General features: G+C 36.8%; 1 protein-coding gene across 4 annotated transcripts; it reads right to left on the reverse strand.

Moving 5' to 3' along the window:
* Window positions 1-1,067: 1,067 nt before the first annotated feature.
* Window positions 1,068-19,470, reverse strand: LOC101889712 (translocation protein SEC62). 4 transcript variants are annotated; one of them, XM_005187820.4, is made up of 4 exons: window positions 19,302-19,470; window positions 7,529-8,371; window positions 7,193-7,470; window positions 1,068-1,664 (listed from the first exon to the last, which is right to left on the reverse strand). In XM_005187820.4, exons 1-4 carry the CDS (start codon window positions 19,332-19,334, stop codon window positions 1,583-1,585), a joined length of 1,236 nt encoding a protein of 411 aa, XP_005187877.1. In that variant the 5' UTR covers window positions 19,335-19,470; the 3' UTR covers window positions 1,068-1,582. The 4 variants fall into 4 exon arrangements, with proteins under 4 accessions (XP_005187877.1, XP_005187876.1, XP_005187875.1 ...); XM_005187819.4 differs by lacking the exon at window positions 19,302-19,470 and adding an exon at window positions 11,818-12,069; XM_005187818.4 differs by lacking the exon at window positions 19,302-19,470 and adding an exon at window positions 11,221-11,473.
* Between the last annotated feature and the right edge of the window lie 1,179 nt (window positions 19,471-20,649).

Here is a 20,649-nt window from a genome sequence, read left to right on the forward strand (position 1 = left end):
TTTCCATATGTTTTTAATATAAACAAAGTTTATAGTTTTTTTGTTTTTTTTTTTATGAAATACTTTTTATTCTTATTTAGTTTTGTGTTGCTAAATAGTTTTAAAGTTTATCATTTAAATTATATTGATATATTTCACTAAAAAAGATTTTCATCATGTATTGTTATTGTTGTTTGTTTTTTAAACTAGAACAAAAAATATAACATGTCTTATTTTCCATCAGAAAAAAAATAATATCTTTGAAAAAAAAATTTAACAAAAATTAAAGAAAAATTGTAAAAATATTGCAATAAAATTCAGATATCCCATATTCGGAGAGGTGGAAGGAAGGATGGTGGTTACAAATTGTCAATAACAATAATAATCAATATAGGAAATTGGAAAGTTTTTTTATATAAAATCATTTAATTGGTTGGCTTTTGTTGGATGTGAAGGTGTTGAAGACATGTGATCGAAAGGTCTAAGGGGTAATATTATTCCGAAGATTAACAATTAATTATATGAATTATTTTAAATTTCTTTTCTTCAGTGGAAATTCATTTCTGGTAATTCAAAATAATCTAGACTGAAACTTCACTCATAAAAAGGATTAAAGTAGAGCTCTGATTAGAGGCTCAGTAATTTTGAAAACATTAACATCAATATTTTATGATTTTGTCTTTTTTTTTTTTTGGATTTTAATATGAACTTTAAATGCAGAATTTAGACCCCTGAATCTTTCCACCCCATGTCTTCCGGAAACAAAACCAAAGCAACAAAGAACTCAAATGCTTGCTGCTGCTGATCTACGAGAAATGCATTTTTCATTGTTTTTAATTTTTTAGATTACTTTTCGATAATTTTTTATATATGTATGCTTGTATTTCTTTTATTCATTTATTAAAATTGAATTCCCTAATATATTGTAATAAAGTAAAGTAAAAAGAGTAAAATTTGCTAGATAAATCAATCACTTTTTGCGTTTCGCTGTTTACTTCTTCTGCTTCTACGTCTTTTTCATACAAAGCTCTTTCAAAAATATCATCATTTTTCTCATTCAAGTTTTTGTTTTTTCTTTTTTTTAATAATTAAATTTAGTTTTTTAACGAATTAATCCACTTTCAATATTTTCTTTCATAGACAACTAGGAGAGTGTTTGACAACAAGATCCAAGATACAGAGAGAGCGAGAGAGACATTATGGGTGTGAGAGCCCAATAAAACGTTTTAGTTAATGAGTAGAGTAGTCTAAAAACCTAGTGAGTGTCTGGAGGAACAAGTGGGGGTGGGGATGGTGGAGAGCCTAGCTTAAAATATGTATTACAATTTAAGCCAAATAATTTACAATTACATATACGAATGTGTGGTGTGTTATATGCGTATGTGTTTGTGTGGGTGTCAATATTTTTTTTTATTCCTTTACGACGACATTTGTTTTTTTTTATTTCTCTACAATTTTTTATTTCATTTTTACTAATCTTTTAGTGAAGTTCATTTCTTGCTTTCTCTTATTGGTTAACAATGTCTGATCTGATTTGAAGAGAAATTGAAGAGAGAGAATCCAACATCGGCTTAGAGTTCCATTGCCACTCACTCACTCGTCATTAGTTTTTGTCAACTTCACTTGAATTGATTATTTCATAGTCTTTGCCATCCGACGACTCAGATTCTGATTCGTTGTGTGAACTGTAAATACAAAAAAGATCAGAATTAGTGAAAAAATCGACTTTTTTGGAACAAAATAGAATAAATTTGAAAATAATAAATTAAGAATATAAAACAGTGTTTTGTGTAATCCATTGAATTATGGAATTGTAAAAAATTAAGCAGACCTAAGTTTCAGGCATACGCGGTAATTTTTTTTTTTTTGTTCTTTTGTAATACTATACTTTAAAAAGCAAATATTCTATTAAAAATATTAAAACATTTTCATGCAAAACGATTGTTTAACTTCCTCCGGAATCTGACCGAAAAAATCAAATACAATGTTCAGGACTCAATGGCTTTCAAAAATAAAATTAGAAATATGATCAAGGAAAATAATAGAATGATTTTATCTGATGTAGTATCCCTTTTCCCTAACATACCGATCGTTCTTGGGATCCAAAATCGACGAAAGGTGTATAGAACGAACGAAAGAATTTTGCATTAATATTAGCGACGAAAAACTCCACAGCAAGTACAACAAATAAAAAAGCAGTAAGTTCGGCCAGGCCGAACTTTGAATAGCCTCTACCATTTGGAATGAATTTGGCAATTTTCAAAAAAAAAAATCCTTTAAAAATTCTGTTTAAATCTTTAAAATACAGAATATAGCCGTTATATTAGGATCTATACGACGAGGTGGACCTGCATAGGCAACTTTTGTCAAAAGCCATTACAATATTCAAATGAGAAAAACATCGGTGAATAATGTAACTAAAATCAAAAAAAAAATACCGAATATAGGGAGGTACCATAATATGTGGGCTATACCAAAACGTGGACCTTATATCAACCTACTTCATTTCGTTCGGAAGCTAGAGTGATTTCCACAGACGGACGGACATCGCTAAATCGACATAAGAATATATACTTTGTGGGGTTTAAAATGTATATTTCGAGGTATTACAAACCGAATGACAAAATTAATATACCCTCTATACTATTTCCAAAAATATTCCGTGGTATTCTTACAAAAAACTATTTTTCAATAAGAGTTCATTTGAATGTACGTTATATTGAAAGAAGAAGCTATACTACGAGTCTTTAAGGTCATTTCCTACCCTTTAAGAATGAGTAATGCTAAATTAAAGTCATAATTTCGGCTGTAAAACCTTCAAAATATGGAATACAATTGTCAAATCACAAATTCCAGACAATTCTGTCAACTATATCGGTAGGTATTGTTTATGAGGGCCTACCCAACGTGGACATATATCAACTAACAGGGATTTAGATTGCGAACTATTAATGCTAATAAGGTAAGCATGTTCAAAATCACGGTTACCATTGTCAAAAGGCTTTCTCATTTTTCGACCGATCTATACAAATTAATGTCTGCATGTGCGAAATGTAACCGTCCTTCTCAATTTCATCGAAACACAACACAACGCAACCAGCCTGCGAACAGGATTTAAGATTTGGACCGACTTTAACGAATACAACTAATACTGAAAGAAAAGTCAAGACTGCGATTGCGTATTTTTCAAAAAAAAAAAAAATCACCAATTTGTAGAAAGGCTATGAAAGTTAGATCGGATTCGTAAGTCATTAACGCCAATTATGATGAGTCTGTGGAATTTCTGGACCTAATTTCAATTATCAACTGCTTTGCAGGTTAGGAAGCAGTAACTTTTGATCATATTTTCTAAATTTACAAATGGTCTTTTACAATTTATTGTCTCTTCAATTCATCATTCCAACATACAAAAGTAAATATTCGGATGTGAAAGCTCCTTTCTGAAAATATAGTTTTTCTCTCATTTCTAATTCTGCGATCTTTATACAATCACAACTCATTTATTTATTTTTTTAGAAACACACATGGGCTTAACAAAAATCTATATTTAATAGATTCCTATTAGTTGACCACATTGAAAATTAGACTACGTTGTTCTGCATATCTTAGGGTAATTTGCATGCATTTAATGTGAATATGATAAGTCACGTTCCAACCCTCAACCATGAAAATTATAGGACTATACAACAAATATACGGCTTCGAGAATACTTTTGGGCTATTGAGATATCACATAAAAGCAAATTCTTTAGGTACATGAGAGATGTATAGCAGTATGGAGTTGTAATGCCAATTTCATGGAGATTCTGAACAGTTAAATGCTAAATATTCCACAAAACTGTTAAAATAATTATTTTGACGGCAACCATAGTTGTCAGATAGGCTTACTGGCCAACCTTATGTAGACCATGCATGGAACCACAATTCGACAAACTAAAGCATTTTTGAGTCGTCGTTGAGTTGTTGTAACGACTTCACATATTTTGTTGGATTTCTGCTAATTTGGTTTTAGCCCCAGGTTCAAAAATTCGGCTACATTGGCAGGCTGTATACACAAATCCTCTAGATAGAGTGGGGTACGTTTGGCAGAGCAATTAAAGAGGTGCCTGTGTCACACCCCGGGCAGACGTTTAGTACATCTTCGTTAGTTCGTGCCCAATACGATTTTCGACGACTACTGAACGTAAAAGCGCCAGAACTAGCCTGGTTTGTCTATTCAGCAGACATTTTAAGGTCCAATGGATGGGGGTGGGATGATCATACTGTAGCGGTTTATGGCATCTGTGACTGCCTGATAGGCTTCTCTCTCTCTTTCTCTCTTATGGCGTTGGAACTCCCTCTTTAGATCCTGTATGTCATTCCTGACACTTCCGGGTGGGGGTGTTTTATCCCCCATATGATGATTCGGATGATTTCCACGATAACATCCAAGCAGGTACTGCAACGAAAAACATATGAGTACGCTGACATACGGGAAGGAAGGTTTGGATGTTCTTCCATTGCGTAGCACTTGTATTCGCAGACCACTTTGGGGGCGCATAGCTGATCACAGACCGACTTATCGATCAACAGGGTCTCCTTGTCCGCACCGCAAGTGCTGCCGGGTAGTGCCTTGTTGACCTTGTTCCTACTTTTCATTTTGTCGTTGATAGCTGTGGCTTGCGCGAAAAACTTGCTGTTGAATGTGATCCATTGGATCAAGAGGTAATTCGTTGTCAGTATTACATTTCCCTCGACCTGCACATTCAGCTCTCTTATTATCTCCGCAAACTATTTGTAAAAGAGTGTGGTCGTTGATTTACTTTCGGATATTTTCATATCCCCTCGCGGGGAAGTAGTTGGTAAGCTCCGCGATAGTTGAACCGTCCACATATACAGGGAGAGATGAAATAACTGCAACCAACTTCAGACTGCTGTCATTTATAAGCCACTTCTCCGACAGCTGTTCGTGGCCGAAAAATGGTTCGTGACCTAAACATATCGCAATATTCCATTCGGCAAATATTGAAAAATGAACTCGGTGTAAAGCCATTAAAATTCGAAAAAGTGCAAGAACTTTCACAGCAACAGAAAGAAAATAGACTCAAAAGAGCTAAAGAGTTGCTTCGCTTGGTGAACTGCCGAATTTGGTTTACTCCGATGAGAAAACATTCCTTGTCCAGCAGTTTGTAAACAAACAATATAATCGTGTATACTTGCCAAAGAGGTCAGCTGAAAATGTGCACCTTCGGTTGGCCACCAGAACGCAATCGCCGGCCATGGTAATGGTGTGGACCGCTATAACAGCCAATGGTCGCTCTCCGCTCGTATTATTCGACCGTGGCATCAGAATAAATTTCGAATATTATCGCGAAATTATTCTGGAGGGTGTATTAAAGCACCATTTTGGCCGCAGACCTTGGACATTCCACCAGGATTCAACACTATCGCACTCAGCACTCGCCACCCAAGAATGGTTACAAATTTCCATCGCACAATGGCCACCAAAATCTCGGGATACCAATCCGTTGGACTATTGTGTCTGGATTATTTTGGAAAGCAAGGTTGGCACTAAAAAATACCAAAGTGCCGATCACCTCAAGCAAGCGCTTCGCCGGAAATGGGCCAAAATACCACAGAGCAACATTCGGGCAGCGTGTGACGGTTTTATTGGCCGTTTGAAGGCCGTAATTTGTGCCAAAGGTGACCAATTCGAACAAAACTAAACTTATTCTAAAATTTGATGCTATTTCCGACATTTTTTGCTTCCATTCATTAAAAATAAAAAACAATGTAAAATTATGGCGTTTGACTTTCTTGCAGATTTTTTAATCTCACCCAGTATTTCCCTCGACCTGCACATTCGGCTCTCTTATTATCTCCGCATGTGGAAAAGAGTGTGGACGTTGATTTAGTGGTGAATATTTTCATATTCATCGCGTGGATGTAGGTGGCAAGTTCCGCGAAACAGACACCGTACACATATGTTAGCAATACCAGACGAAGCCATAATCGTACATTCATCCGTACGTACGTTACGATCTCTAAGTCTTTACTGCTGCCGAAAAAGGCGAAATAAGACTGTATGATTCCCCTTTGTTGTTATTCTTGTCTGGCTTCAGTAGCGGGAACAACTGGCTAATTTTCGAGGCTTCGAGAAGATAGTGGTTGCGAACTTTTATCAGGTACTCAACCTGTTTCAACAGGTCGCGAACTTAGTTGTCTGGGATGACTTAGCGTTTCGGATAACATTTACAACATCACCCATCTTTATGGTGACTCCTTGGCGAAAGGAAATCCGGTATGATGTAGTACTCTTCGCTTTGACCCATAGCTCTCAGGGAGCTCAACAAATTGTCGGTCAAAATGTCCAGCGTATCTCTTCGGATCAGTCATATACGTAACATTGGTCTTATTAAGCGACGAGTTCGTTGAATATTTTATGTCTCGTTCGGGATCGGTCAAATGGCCGCCTAGATCGTACGATTAACCGCTTTAGACTATTTTTTGTGAGGCTGTGTTAAGGCGAGATACCGGCCGATATGTTGGAAAGAGAATGCCAATATTGGACTAAGCGGATGGACCATATGAGGCGCAGTCGTGGTCAATATTTTCATGAGATGTTCTTTGAACATTTTATTATTTGTTTGTGTTTTTTTATTGCCTGAAGCTCTTAAAAAGTTACACTTTATAGAAAATCCTATACCGCAATTTTTTAGAAAGTCTTATACCGCAATTGTATTGTTGTGTCTGAAAGGTTTTCCTTCTCCTTTGGTTTGAACAAATAACTTAATTTAAAAAATGCAATGATAATGAATCCCCCTTAAAAGTTATCCAGAAAACTTTCACGAATGGATACTGAAGATCTACAAACTATTACTAAAATCGTGAATTAGCCAATAAATAATGTCTTATAAATCAATATTTTTCAAAGCTTTTATTCAATAAAGTATTAAATATATTATTTAATATATTGATTATTTTTTTTATAAAAACCGACATGCATTTTTTCGAAGAAAGCGCATAAATTAAAAGGCATTATTCATTTAAATGAAAAACAAAAATAAAATAAAGGAACACATGACCATGGTTAAAATAAGCAGGGACAGAGGGGGTTAGAAATTGCATTTCTCTAATTCTATATTAATGGAATATAAATAAATATTATTGAATTAACAAAAATAAAATCCATAATTTTATTTTCTTCAATTGAGATTCTAGCGAAAAATGCTCACCATTTAGCAGATTCTGTTTCTTGTTGGGCCTCATTGGCACTACTGCTGCCACTGTCGTCACCACCACCACCGCCGACATTGCGACGTCTCAGTAAAACATCGGCATCATGTTCTTTGATTTCCTCGATTTTCTCAGGTTCCAAGGGTTCAGTGTCGGGGGCCACATCATCATTGTCCTCGTTGTCGCTGTCTTTCTCTTTGGATTTCTTGGATTTTGATTTGGAACCTTTCTTAGATTTGGAGGATTTTTCATCTTCGTCGGCGGTCACATATTTGCTCTGAAAAAAGAAATCAAAATATTGAAAAAGCCTTGGAAACTATTTACTCCACACCCACCTCATACAAAGGCCAGAACGAGGCAAAGAAACCCACATCCTCTGTCAAATTGGGGAATATCCACAAATGCAATTTGCCACCTGTGACAGCCCATACAATGGTGAAAATGATCAAACGTAATATCGTCAAAGCCAAAATGAAAACAAGGAAACCAGCAGCTGCCACCGATAGATAGTAGACACCCTTGCGCAACATTGGTGGCCACAGGGGGAACATACAAATGCCAATGGCGCCCAGTAACAATACCAAACCATAAATCCAATAATGTATGGGTATGGGATCAAATATCCAAACATAGGCCTCAGAGCCATCAACAAACACCTGTTCCGGATGCATATCCAAACGGATTTTACGTTTCTTTTTCTCTTTCTTTTCACCCGTGGCGGAGGTGCCACCATTCTCATCACTGCCGGCACCGTTGTTGCCGCTCAATTCTCCAGCATCTGCGGAATCAACGGCAGCATCTTTCTTTTCTTCCTTCTTACTGTCCTTTTTCTCGCTGTCTTTCTTTTCTTCTTTGTTCTTGCCAGCTGCTGACGATCCACCACTTGCTCCCTCTATACTAATTGGTACCTTTTTGGCTCGATGGAAAAATTTGTGCTCCAACATAATGTCGAGGAACTCAATCACCTGTTCACGTGTTGTAAACAAGGGTGTTGAGCCTTCGGCAAATTTCGATTTCATTAGAGCATCAATGGCTTTACTCGATGTGAAATATTCCACATTGTGACTCAAGAATTTGGTTTTCTTAGTTTTGACATTTTTCTTCATCCATTTGGCAACCTTGATTTCATCTTTGGATGGTTTCTCTACGACTGGTTCTTCGCCGGGGCCGGTGTATTCCTGGAAAAGGAAAGAAGGGGGAATTAGAAATCGATTGACAAAAGGAAACTACCTAAATGCGATGTAAAGTGTGTTGAATATTTTTCTAATCGATCGAAAAACCATTTTATATACTCCTTCAAGAGTTAAGTTTGCAAGCTTTATCAATGTGCCTTTAAATATGAAATATTTACCAACGATATTTTCACTCAGTTCTTAAAGAATCTACAAATTTTCGATGCTGTTTTATGGGGACATACTAAATAAAGGACTACCCGAATATTGAATATTTAAGAAAATTTGTTTTATCCCCTAAGAAACCCTTTCAAGGGAAGGGTTGCTAAACGTTTACAATACTAATTGTATCCAATTCAGATGAAAAAAAACACAAAACCTTCAGGTTTTCTAACATCAGACTGTAGAGCGTACACAGAAATCATTCGTGGCGCCCAATTGGAAAAAATCCACATTTTTTAAATGCAAAAGTTTCAAAAAATAACTGTTTCAGAGGGGACCAAAGCGAGTACTTCACAATTTAATTTCTTGTGGGGGGCTTTTCAAACCTAAAGAATCTGAAATCTTATATTACAGCTAATTTTGTAAAAGTCTGTTCAACGTCCTCTAGTGCATCCAATGTTTAATAAGGAACTTTTTGATCCTGAAAATTTTAAAACGAAATTCAAAACAAGTGGATGTGCCTTTTCTCGAGACTCTTTTCTCTCTGCATTCAAAATTGCGGAGTGGAAGGAGCACCCACATTCAATGACACATTAATATTGGTTTTTATGACTATATGTTGAAAGTTGGGAATTTATCAGCGGGTGTGTGTTTGCAAAGGTTGGACGTTTTTTCTGAGAGCGGTGATATTCAGATTTTTTGTAAAACGCCGGACAGACGTCTCGCACATCTTCATCAGCTGCAATGGGGTGGCGGGCTACAAGGACGGTATTCATACTTTAATTGTTGATAGTATCTGCGCCTGCACCAGCATTATTGCAACTCAGATAGGCTTCTCTTTTAGTGTTGGACATCCCTCTCTAGATCATATATGTCCTTCCTGACACGTCTGGGTGTAGGAGTGTTATCCACCATGTGATGATCCGGATGACTCCCACGATATCGCACAAGCAACGAAAGTATATGGTTATTCTGACGTACGGGAAGGATTTTTACCTCCTCATGTAGATGCTCCAATGCCATGGCTTAGCAAGGCCTCCTCATGTAGGTGGTCCAATGCTACGGCTTAGCAAGGTCGACCACATCAGCGCCGTGGTGGAATAAGCTGTGTTGAGTCTTTAGCTTATATATGTGCTTATGGCGTAAAATGCGGTGGGGCAACAAGAAGTGTTAGTTTGAATAACCCGATATTTTAAAAGTGACAGCTCCCGACATTTGACAAGAAGAAACCACTCCATTACTAAAAATGAAATAATACACGGTTTAACAACAAACTGAACATATTTAAGTTCACGACAAAAATCGTAGCCTTCTTGCGTTCACAGTTTGAAAAAATTAAGTTGATTGATGAGGCCACTTTCCAACTCGGTAGTTCCGTCAATTAGCAAAATTACCTAATCAGGGTTCTGGAAAACCAAAAGACATTGTTAAAATGCCGCTCTATACCTGATGTGTGATTGTTTGGCGTGGCTTATGGTCCGGCAGGATCATTGGACTTTACGAAACCATTGTTCTTTCACAGAAAAAGTTCACGGAACGAATAGTTGAACAAAATGGCCACCAAGATCTTATGATTAAACACCTTACGATTTCTTCTTTTGAAGGTCTACGCTCAACGTCCATCACTGAGTCAAGATCTTAAAAATGGATATAGTTTTTTTCTAATTTCCTCTTTATCATAAAATAAGTAGTCGACCAATATCTAAAGAAAGTAATTTTTAAACCCAAATGACACCTCTTATCGGTAAATCATTTACTATGCAGGCAACTGGATAGTCCAAATTAACGGTGCTTTAGAGCTAGACGAAGCCACAAAGATCTGGTGATGGAGATAGTACCTTCTGCTCGTAGAAATCTATATGTATTCGATATCCCTCTGTAAAGACGAGGCAAAATTTGTGATAGGGTTCCATAGGCTGTTGGACTCTTTTTAGTTACAATCCGCCTACAATCCGTTCTTGTTATAATATTTTGGTTGTTCCTGACTAAAGATCCAAATGTCATATAATAGTTCTACTGGTGTTGGCACTATTACTTTTTTGTAATGGCACTCTTCTTTATATTTTTATTCAAGAAGAATAATGAATTTGTTGCGTAGATGTTCGTCCTGCATAAAATTAGCTATGAAGGCCAAATATTAATTGATCCTGATACATATTTCGACCATAAATGCATTATCAATGGATGAAATTCTGGTCAAGTAACTATTCTCTCATGGGTTTCCTCTATATTACTCCATGTATACAGCTCTGCAGCAATCTACATCTCGTTGACCGCGTTTATTTCGAAAAGCAAAAGGACCAGCGTCTTTTAATTTGGATTTAGAACGTTTTCTGTATTGCAGCAGTAAATTTTTAGAAAATCCCAAAAACCGTGATTTTTTCACTCGTTGCCATTTATTTTTCAATGATTTTTCTTCCATTCTGTATCCGAATACCAAGTTAGCTCAAGATGTTTGTCTTCCAGAAATTTCCTTCATAATTTTCCAGTCACCTACTATTTTGAAGACTTTAGTCATAAGCCAGGCAATAAAATACGTTCAAAACACATTTTCAATTTGAAAATATCAACATTCATCCATTTGTAACAGATCTCTGTGTGTGGCCGAGAAGCTGATGCAATTTTAAAAACACATTTGGCAAAACCCAAAATCTAAAGGTGGCTGTATTTCACAACTGCTTTGCAATTCTTACATCTTCACTTTCCAGATCCAACTCCAAATCGTCAATGTCCAATTCATCGTCATCCATCATATTGATTTTAGAATTATTATTGTTGTTTCTATGTAGGTATTTTTCGTCACCAAATATTATTTCCAAATCCTAGTGGGTACATCCGTTGACAAAATTTTATTTCAATACACTCGCTCAGAATACAAATTAACTTATGGTAATGAGCTGCACGTTTGCTAGGTGCTAGGCTAGCTGGCTGGCTGGCAACTAAAAACAAAACTCCACTGCCATTGAAACGGGGTAAAGGGATTGGGACGATAGACAACAATAACGTTTTCTTGATATTGAAACAAAAAGTAAAAACTGGTGTTGGCAGCCTGGCACTGGTGGAGGAGGTGGCTGTGTTTATATTTAAACATATGACACGTTGTCGTCTTTGCTTGATAACGACAACAATACACCAGGCTATGGCGAAAATTCTCAAGCAATTGTTGAGATGAAAAGAAAAACAACAACGAAAACAAACACAAATTATTGGTATTTGAACAGTTGGCTTTTGATTTCAAGTGGTTGTTAAAAGAGCAGTTCATAAAACTTTTAAAAAATTGTGATATTAACCGGTTCATCTTCGGGCACCACATTGTATCCACCCTCTTCAATTATTTCTTCAGCTGACATGTTGTTGTTTTTTATTTATATATTTTTTATTTCAATTTAAAGCGCTTATTTTTTTTTTTTCTTCCTGAAGAGATCAACAACAAAAAATTTAACAATGATCGCGAAACATCCAAAAGCGTTTTTTTTAACAAATCACTGTAGAAATACTGAAACGTAATAGGGAACTACTCTACCGAGCGCTGTGTAATGTTTGAAAGTAATCACTGAATCATGACCAGCCAGCCAGTCAGCCAACCAACCAAACAGAAAAAAACCCCACTTTCCCAATACAACCACACTTGAAAAACCACAACAACAAAATAGTAACCACAAGAGTACTTAAGTCTCAATTTATGTTTGCTCTTGATGTTTACATTTTTACACTCTCTCCAAGATGTGTCTCTATCTCTTTTAGAAAATAAAATCAATGCAACTCCACTGGCTGGCATTGCAGCTAAAGAAAACAAAAACTTTCTCCCCAAATGACTTCCCCTTTAACGATAAACAATACAAATACAATACCAATAACAACAACAACAAGAATGAATGAATAAAGGTGGAAGCAGCACAACACCAACAAGTGTGGTGTTTCAGTTATTTGTTGCATATTGTTGTTGTAAAGATCATATGTTGGAGCACCTGACCGTAACAGAGAAACAAAATACAAAGGCAGATAGAGAGAGCGAGAGAGTTCCCCATCAAATGAGCAGAGAGCCCATAATTGTCAATAGTTTGTTAAACAAGTCATTGGAAAGGGGAAGGCTTGAGGTATTTTTTTTCTTTGGAAACTAGTTTTAAGTGACGTGGTCAAAAGCACAGTAACAACGACAACGCTTTTGGGCCAAGATTAACTGTCTTTGGGCTATTTTTTTTATGTAGAGAAAAAGTTGAGGGAAAAAAGGAAATAAATGTGCCACAATGAAATGACGTAGATAAACAAACTCACTCGTGTAGGAGGTAACAAAAGACTACGAATACTTCACACGTTAGTGATGTGGTATTCGGTTATCAGCAAATTAAAGCGCCTATGATGGATTACTATATTATTGTGTGTAATTATTAAATAAAGACAATAACATTTTTCAGATACTGGTCCTAATCAATTTAAAAAAAAGAAGAAATACCAAATTTTAGCCAGAAAACTAATGATGTAAGGACATAAATCATGTCTGGTTGTCAACTATATGTTATCCTATACAACCCAGACTGGATATTTAGCGGAGGTGTTTCCCGTGTCAAATTTATGTTTACATAGGACTTTGTATAAGTTAGTATAGTAGATTGAAGGAAATGATAGGAGAGTTAAGACTAAGTCTAAATCAAATTGAAATAAACCTAACAAGGATATTTCTTGTTCTAAGATATCTCGTACAAAATATAATTTATATTGCGAGGAAGCGTAGTATCCAAGTGATATAAGAATTCAATCTACAGAGGTATATATATTTCGCATCAAAAGCCAATGATACCGCAAGGGCTTATCGGTACTGCCCGACGATGTTAAACGTCGGTTAGAATACAGTCGTTACCCTGACTGTAAAACTGAAATACTGATGGGCACTAAGGCATTAAGGAATCATTTTCATGTGTGAAACCAATACAGAGAGGTTTGGATAACTAAGGAGCACCGAAAAATAGCCTCGACAGTCCAAGGAGCAGCGGGATCGGGTATTTAATCCAGGACTCCCCTCAGTCCCGCAAAACGTGTACTATTCTCATTACCGAGAAAAGGGTACTACAAAAATGTGACCCCAGCTTTGTTGTGTAACAGCCACACATGTTTTGTTTGATTACTGCTGATCCGGTTCTTAATCAAGCTTCAAAAAGTTGGCTACCAAATACGAACTAAAGTGACTGCGCCATCCTGAACGTATTTGCGCCAGCACTACCGTGGTTTGTCTAGGTTGCCGACGATTTTCAGTTGCAATGGATGGGGGGTTTTTATGCGTCATCGACTTTTGGACGGACAGAGGTCGGTTACTAAACCTATTATTCGTTGAGGTGTCCAGATATCAACGAAGCTCCGTTGGAATACAGTCGGTACATTGACTGTAAACCTAAAATACTGATGGGCACGAGGTGGCGTAGCCCCCGCATAAGGGGATCCTTTTTATGTGGGGACTAATATGGAGAAGTTTGGATAACTAAGGGCCTCTGAAAAATCGACAGTCTAAAGAGCATCGAGATCGGGTATTTAACCCAAGACTCCCCTCAAAACCGCAAAAAGCTTACTATTCTCATATCCAAGAAGTGTACTTCAAAACAGAGAACTGCAATAGGTGCCTCCCCATGACTCCATCTGTTCTAAAAGCTACACATGTTTTGTTTGATTTCTGCTGATCCGGTTCCAACTCCAGATTCAAAAATTTGGCTGCTTTCGCGTGTTGTAACCAAAGATTATCAGGAGCGAGTGGGGTAGGTTTGACAGCGTATTGTGCGGGCCTTTGTCTCACCATTGCGTAGACGTTCCGCACATATTCATCAATTCGTGCCAAATACGAATCTAGACGACTACGTCATCCTGAACGTAATTGCGCCAGAACTAATCTGGAGGATGACACTTTTATTGTAATTGTTAACTACATCAGCGACTGCATCAGTACGAATGCTATCCAGACCTGCCTGATTGGCTTTTTGTTCTAGAGGCACTCTCTTTTATCGTTGGATCTTTCTTTCTAGATCACCCACATCGTTCCTTACAAGTCTGGGTGGCGAAGTTCTGCCCACCATATAATGGTTAGGAATGAAAATAAACTCAAAAGAGCTAAAGTTAAAAGTTGCTTCGCTTGCCCGAAAGTGGTGAACTGCCGAATTTGGTTTTCTCCGATCAGAAAACATTTGTTGTCCAACTGTTTGTAAACAAACAAAATGATCGTGTTTACTTGCCAAAGAGGTCAGCAGATGGTGTGGGCCATGGTGATGGTGTGGGCCACCTTAACAACCCATGGTCGTTCTTCGCCCGTTTTAATCAACCGTGGCATAAGAATAAATGCCGAATATTATCGCGAAAATGTTCTGGAGGGTGTATTAAAGCCTTGTGCACACAAAAATTTTGGCCGCAGACCTTAGACATTCTAACAGGACTCAGCACCATCCCACTCAACACGCGCCACCCAAGAATGGTTACAAAATGAGGTTCCTCGCTTCATTTCCAGCTCGCAATGGCCACCAAAATCTCCGGATACCAATCCGTTGGTACTAAAGTGTCGATCACCTCAAGCAAGTTCTTCGCCGGGAATGGGCCAAAATACAGCAGAGCAACATTCGGGCAGCGTGTGACGGTTTCATTTTCGAGCCACCAAAGTTTAATGAAGTCTCACATTGCCTTAACGCTATATTGCAATCAAAAATGCCTCTCTATTTGATGGCACTTGCTCTGTAAATTTAAAAGCTAAGCGGCTATTAGATATATCATTACGTGTATGTAATTAGATTTGGACATAATCATTTATTCAATCACCTTTTCGCGATATTCGATTTATTCATATGTTCAACATTCATGCATGACCAGAACGCGAAAAAGTACCATTATTCCACTTCTTATAGTCTCAGTGTACTCCTTGCTGCGCTAAACTGATGCAGAAGATTCAATGGCTGGAAATTGACTATACTTTTACGACTGTCAAAAAGTGGTTAGAAAATGCACTCTGGTAATAAGTTTTGTTTGTAAGATGGTGGTACTTAAGAATGTTATCCACTTGTCAAATCAACCACTTTCGAAAACTATTTATATTTTCTATTTTCTTTTATTTATTTCGTGTTTATTATTTCAACACAATGGACATGAAAGTTATCAAATTGAATTGAAATATAACCTAATGGGGAAACCATTACTACAGCAACAACAATAAATTATTAAACAGCAAAATAATTAATAAATAAGAAATCTTCCAAAAAATATATTAACTACAAATGTACTTTTCAACGATTAATCATATTTTCTTTTAAAATTGAAACTGGGAGTATAAAACTACTCAACCTTGGTGATCCACGGTTTCATAAATCAATCATTCATCACCCCACCAAAAAAGCATCGACATGTATGCCCTCCTCGAACACTAAAATTTAACTTTTACTTCTTGTGACCTTTAGTTTGATTTCATTTTTGTATCATCCAGCGGTCTGAGATAGCAAATGACTTAATTATCAATCAATTTCTTCATATATCTGCACATATTTATTTGTTGTACTATGTGTCAGTCGCGCACACACATCACAACAACTTGATTGACTATCATTAAATATTCTATACGAAGAATATTACTTTCGTTTTATCAATTTCATTTATTCGGAAGTATAATTCAGTGTTTGAATTACCATATTTTTTTGATAACGCCAAACAAAATTCGAAATCTGCTAAAAAATACTAAGCTAAAAATGGAACATTTTAAATTAGATGCATTCCTGTTTGAGATCAAAGTCCACTTACCCATCAATCGAGAGCTATTTCTATGTTATTTTCAGATGCTAGTGTTTATAAGAGACAAATAATTAGGAATAAAACTAATGACTTAGTTTAGGGCAAAAAACGCCCACATATCCCTATGGAATAGTGAAGGCTTACAGAAAACCACAAAAATTCTTTGGGGCGAGACCAATGAGACAAAAACGATTAATTTTTTATTACTAGGTAAGAAAGGGATTAGCGGGGAAACATACATCCTTACGGGGCATCTGGGCCTACAAGCACATCTGTATAAAATTGGATGTGCAGCAAACAGCATATGCAGGGCATGCGAGGAAGATGACGAAACATTGGAGCATTTTCTCTGCCAATGCCCAGCATTTGCAAATATTAGATCCCAATATTTAGGGAACGACTCCGTACCAGAGCTTAACCAGATCATGGTAAATGAAGTAAAACAGTTAAGAAATTTTGTCAAGGCACCATAAGCCTTGTGATGTATGTCCACCAGGACATGTGGCGATTGTTTCGCACCTCTATTCAACCTAACCTCACCTAGATTAGGTTAAAGGGCTCTGTGTTAGACAATGAAAACAGATCGTGTGTTATTTGTTCTCCCACAAGCCTGTACCTCACATTGAAGAGAGTTTAGTCAGTGGCAGAGCGAATGTTCGGCTGTCACAATTTCTTCCTCATCTTGACAAGTCGCTAATCTATTTAAAAGGCATGGCTTTCAAGCTACAGTGATCTGTGATGATACACACACAAGTTTTAGGTCATACTTCGCCATAGAGATGGGCGATCTTGTTCTCCTCTCTGAGATTATAGACTAGATTTGGTAAGGGACATTACATCCCCCTCAAGTAACCATTTTTGTTGGAATCTCCCGGAGTTGTGTTTGGGTATCGTACGAAACAAGTGGCACAGGGGTGATCCAACCGAACTCTCAACTTCAATTCGGATCCCCGTCTATCGTTAGAGCGCTCCAGGATTTAAATGTGAATAAATCTTTTGTGTCTCGTACTATCGATCGTTACCGTGATACTGGTAGCGTAGCCCAACGTCAAGGAAGTGGACGGAAGTAGACAGCAACGTCGTGAGCTGAAAATATCGCAACATTCCATTTGGGAAATATTGAAAAATGAGGTAAAGGTCGGGGTAAAGCAATTGAAATTCCAAAAAGTGCAAGAACTTACACCGCAACATTAAGAAAATAGACTCAAAACAGCTAAAAAATTGCTTCGCTTGGCCGAGTGTGGTGAACTGTCGAATTTGGTTTTCTCCGATGAGAAAACATTCGTTGTTCAGCAAAAAAATGATCGTGTTTACCTGCCAAAGACAACTGCTGAATATGTGAACCTTCGGTTGGCCACCAGAACTCAGCGCCGGCCATGGTTGTGCTCCGCTTTTACTGGTGGAATAGAATCAGAATAAATGCCTCAGATCTTAGACATTCCAACAGAACTCAGCACCATCGCACTCAGCACGCGCCAACCAAAAATGGTTACAAAATAAGATTCGTCGCTTCATTTCCAGCGCACAATGACCACCAAAATCTCCGGATACCAATCCGTTGGACTATTGTGTCTGCAGTATTTTGGAAAAAATACCAAAGTGTCGATCACCTCAAGCAAGCGCTTCGCCAAGAATGAGCCAAAATACCGCAGAGCAACATTCAAATTATTCTAAAATTTGATGCTATTTCCGACATTTTTAGCTTTCATTCAATAAAATTTAAAAAATGTAAAAATTATAGCTTTTGGCTTTGTTACAGTTTTTTATCTCACCCCGTATTCCTCCCAGTCAAGAAAAGGAAGATGTAAAATGAGTTATAAAAAAATTGAACATGTTCCCAGACCTGCGTAAAGATCTCCTAGTCAGCAGGGAGGCTTTCTACAATGGTAGAGTTCCATATAAAATACGCCTCTTGGGGACCATCCACATTTCATCCATGACTGCCATTTTCAATTCACTGAGGTTCTATTTCCAACTTTTCAGAGTTCGAACATAAAATCCAAATGTACAAAAACAGCAATAACCCTCTCTATTCATTTTTTTTCTGAAGTATACCCCGCAGAAGGATTACAGTAGACAGGGAGGTCTTCGAATAGAGCAACTCATTTTCAAATTAAAGCATTGAAATGCTGATATGCACATGCACTTTCCACAACTATCTCCCATTGTGTCATTACAAAAACATATCCCCATATCCATATTCTTCTTCAACGTCAGCAGCTATTCTATACCTACAACTCATTAAATACCACACCATCGGCCTTTATAAAAATATTTAAATCAGACCTTAATTTCTTTCGTGCAAAGGCATGGTATAGGTAATACTTTCTAAATATAAACATGATGACCCCAAAATTCAGTGTCATCTCAAACAAAGAAGCCTTAATTAGTTTTCATTTATGGGGAACAAATAGTTGGCAGGCAGGCAAGCGGGCGGGGATGCAGACTGTCTGCTGGTGGCCAGGATCCAAACAAAGAAAATCAAAAGCAAAATAAAAAAGTAAACTTCAGGTTTCACGCACACAGTGACATAGCCACTGCAAGACCACATGCGTTAAGTGTTGTTGTTTTTGTTTTGTTAATGAAACCCCCCAGCAGCAAAACATTAAGCGGCGGCATCCAACCATAACAACAAATTAAAGACAATTTTTCGTTGTTAAAATGATGCCCTCCATTTACGTTGCTCTTGTTTTAGAAAAATCGGTTAGGGAAAAACTTTCCCCCTTTGCTTTCCCGTCTTTTTTCCAATGGAAAATATATCAAATTTTATATTATTTATCTTTTGCAATTATTAAAAAACAAAAACACACTGCCGCAATGCCAATTAAAACAAAAATAACAACAACAAATTTGTTATTTTGGCACCGTCATCAATTCCATATTCCATGTTAATTGATAAACACCGAAAATTTCCCCCCCACATCTCCGACAAAATCCAAAAATTTCTCATTCGTAGAAAGAAATTCTGTAACATATTTTTCCACTCCGATCAGTGTTCACAATGTTCACTTGCTCCTAGCTTTACCTTTCGTTTACGGGAACGTTTCTTCTCCGACATTGTTCAAATGTTTCAATTCAGCAATATTTATGGTTTAAAAATTATTTTAAAATTGTTTTATAAGTTTTTTTAACAAATTTTTACACTGCGTGTTTCTGTTTCGTGTTTTTATGTAGTTTTGAGGGGTCTTGATGTATTGGTGATTACCGCTGCACTGCACTTAATCGATAACATGCATTCTTATTGGATGCTATCGACATTTGTGTGGGGAGGATTACTGTACAACGTAACGTAAATTCCAGCTGATTGCGTTTTCGTTTGGGACGTTTTTTTTATTTTGGTGTTACGGGAAATCGTATTTGAAAAAATAAACAGCGTTATTTGAAAAGGGGAGAAGTCGGGCGGGACCAGGGACACACACCGATCTGCCTATTTAGTGGAGCTATCTATAACAAAGAAACATTTACATTTGGAATTAAAGTGAAGTAGCCTTTTCTCTTTAAAAAAAACTGGTTCAATCAAACTGTCTTACACCTGAAACTGGTTGCAATTTATTATCAAAATACGTGCTCCGTTAAAAAGGCTATTCAGGCTAATGTAACTGAATTTTACACCAAATTTAAAATAATTGCACATTAAACCATCAACACCTACGCTGAACCAGAACTTGAAGAAATCTTAAGAAAATATAGAAAATGATTTTGAAAAGAAATTTTGATTTTTCATTCAATTTTCGTGATTTTTGGTTATTTATTCAAAATCAGTGCATCAAGTTTACTTTCAACATTTTTCAAAATAGCCTACCTTCTTTTCATTGTTCCATGCATGGTACAATGAAGAGAAGGTAGGCCAACTTTGAAAAAATTGCATGTATAGAGGTCTACCTGTTTGGCTTGTAATGTCAGAATTACTATCAAAACAATAAAAAAGCAAAGAACTTGTTGTATTGATTTTGAATAAATAATTTAAAACCGCGAAAACTGAATGAATGGTCAAAATTTCTTTTCAATATCATGTTCTATATATCTCTTATGGTTTATTTCGCGACAAAAACTGTAGATTTTGTCGATGCATTCGTTGCAATAAGCATTTTGAATACACCCGAATTTGAATATTTTCTGAACAATTTCTTATTATTGAAAAGAAGACACACACATAAACAAATGAAGTTGACATATTAAGCCATAAAATTTAAATCATATGGTAGTTCTGCCCTACCTTGAATTCATTGTACCATGGTTCCATGTAAAAAAATTCTAAGTCGTCTTAACGAAGTCCGTCTGTCTGTTGAAATCAAGATGCAGCCCACATTATATGAGAGAAGAGCATTTGGCACAAAAATTGGCAGTGTGTCAAAAATAATTGGTATTGAAAA

Source organism: Musca domestica, unplaced genomic scaffold (genome assembly GCF_030504385.1).
Source record: "Musca domestica strain aabys unplaced genomic scaffold, Musca_domestica.polishedcontigs.V.1.1 7, whole genome shotgun sequence".
NCBI lineage: Eukaryota > Metazoa > Arthropoda > Insecta > Diptera > Muscidae > Musca > Musca domestica.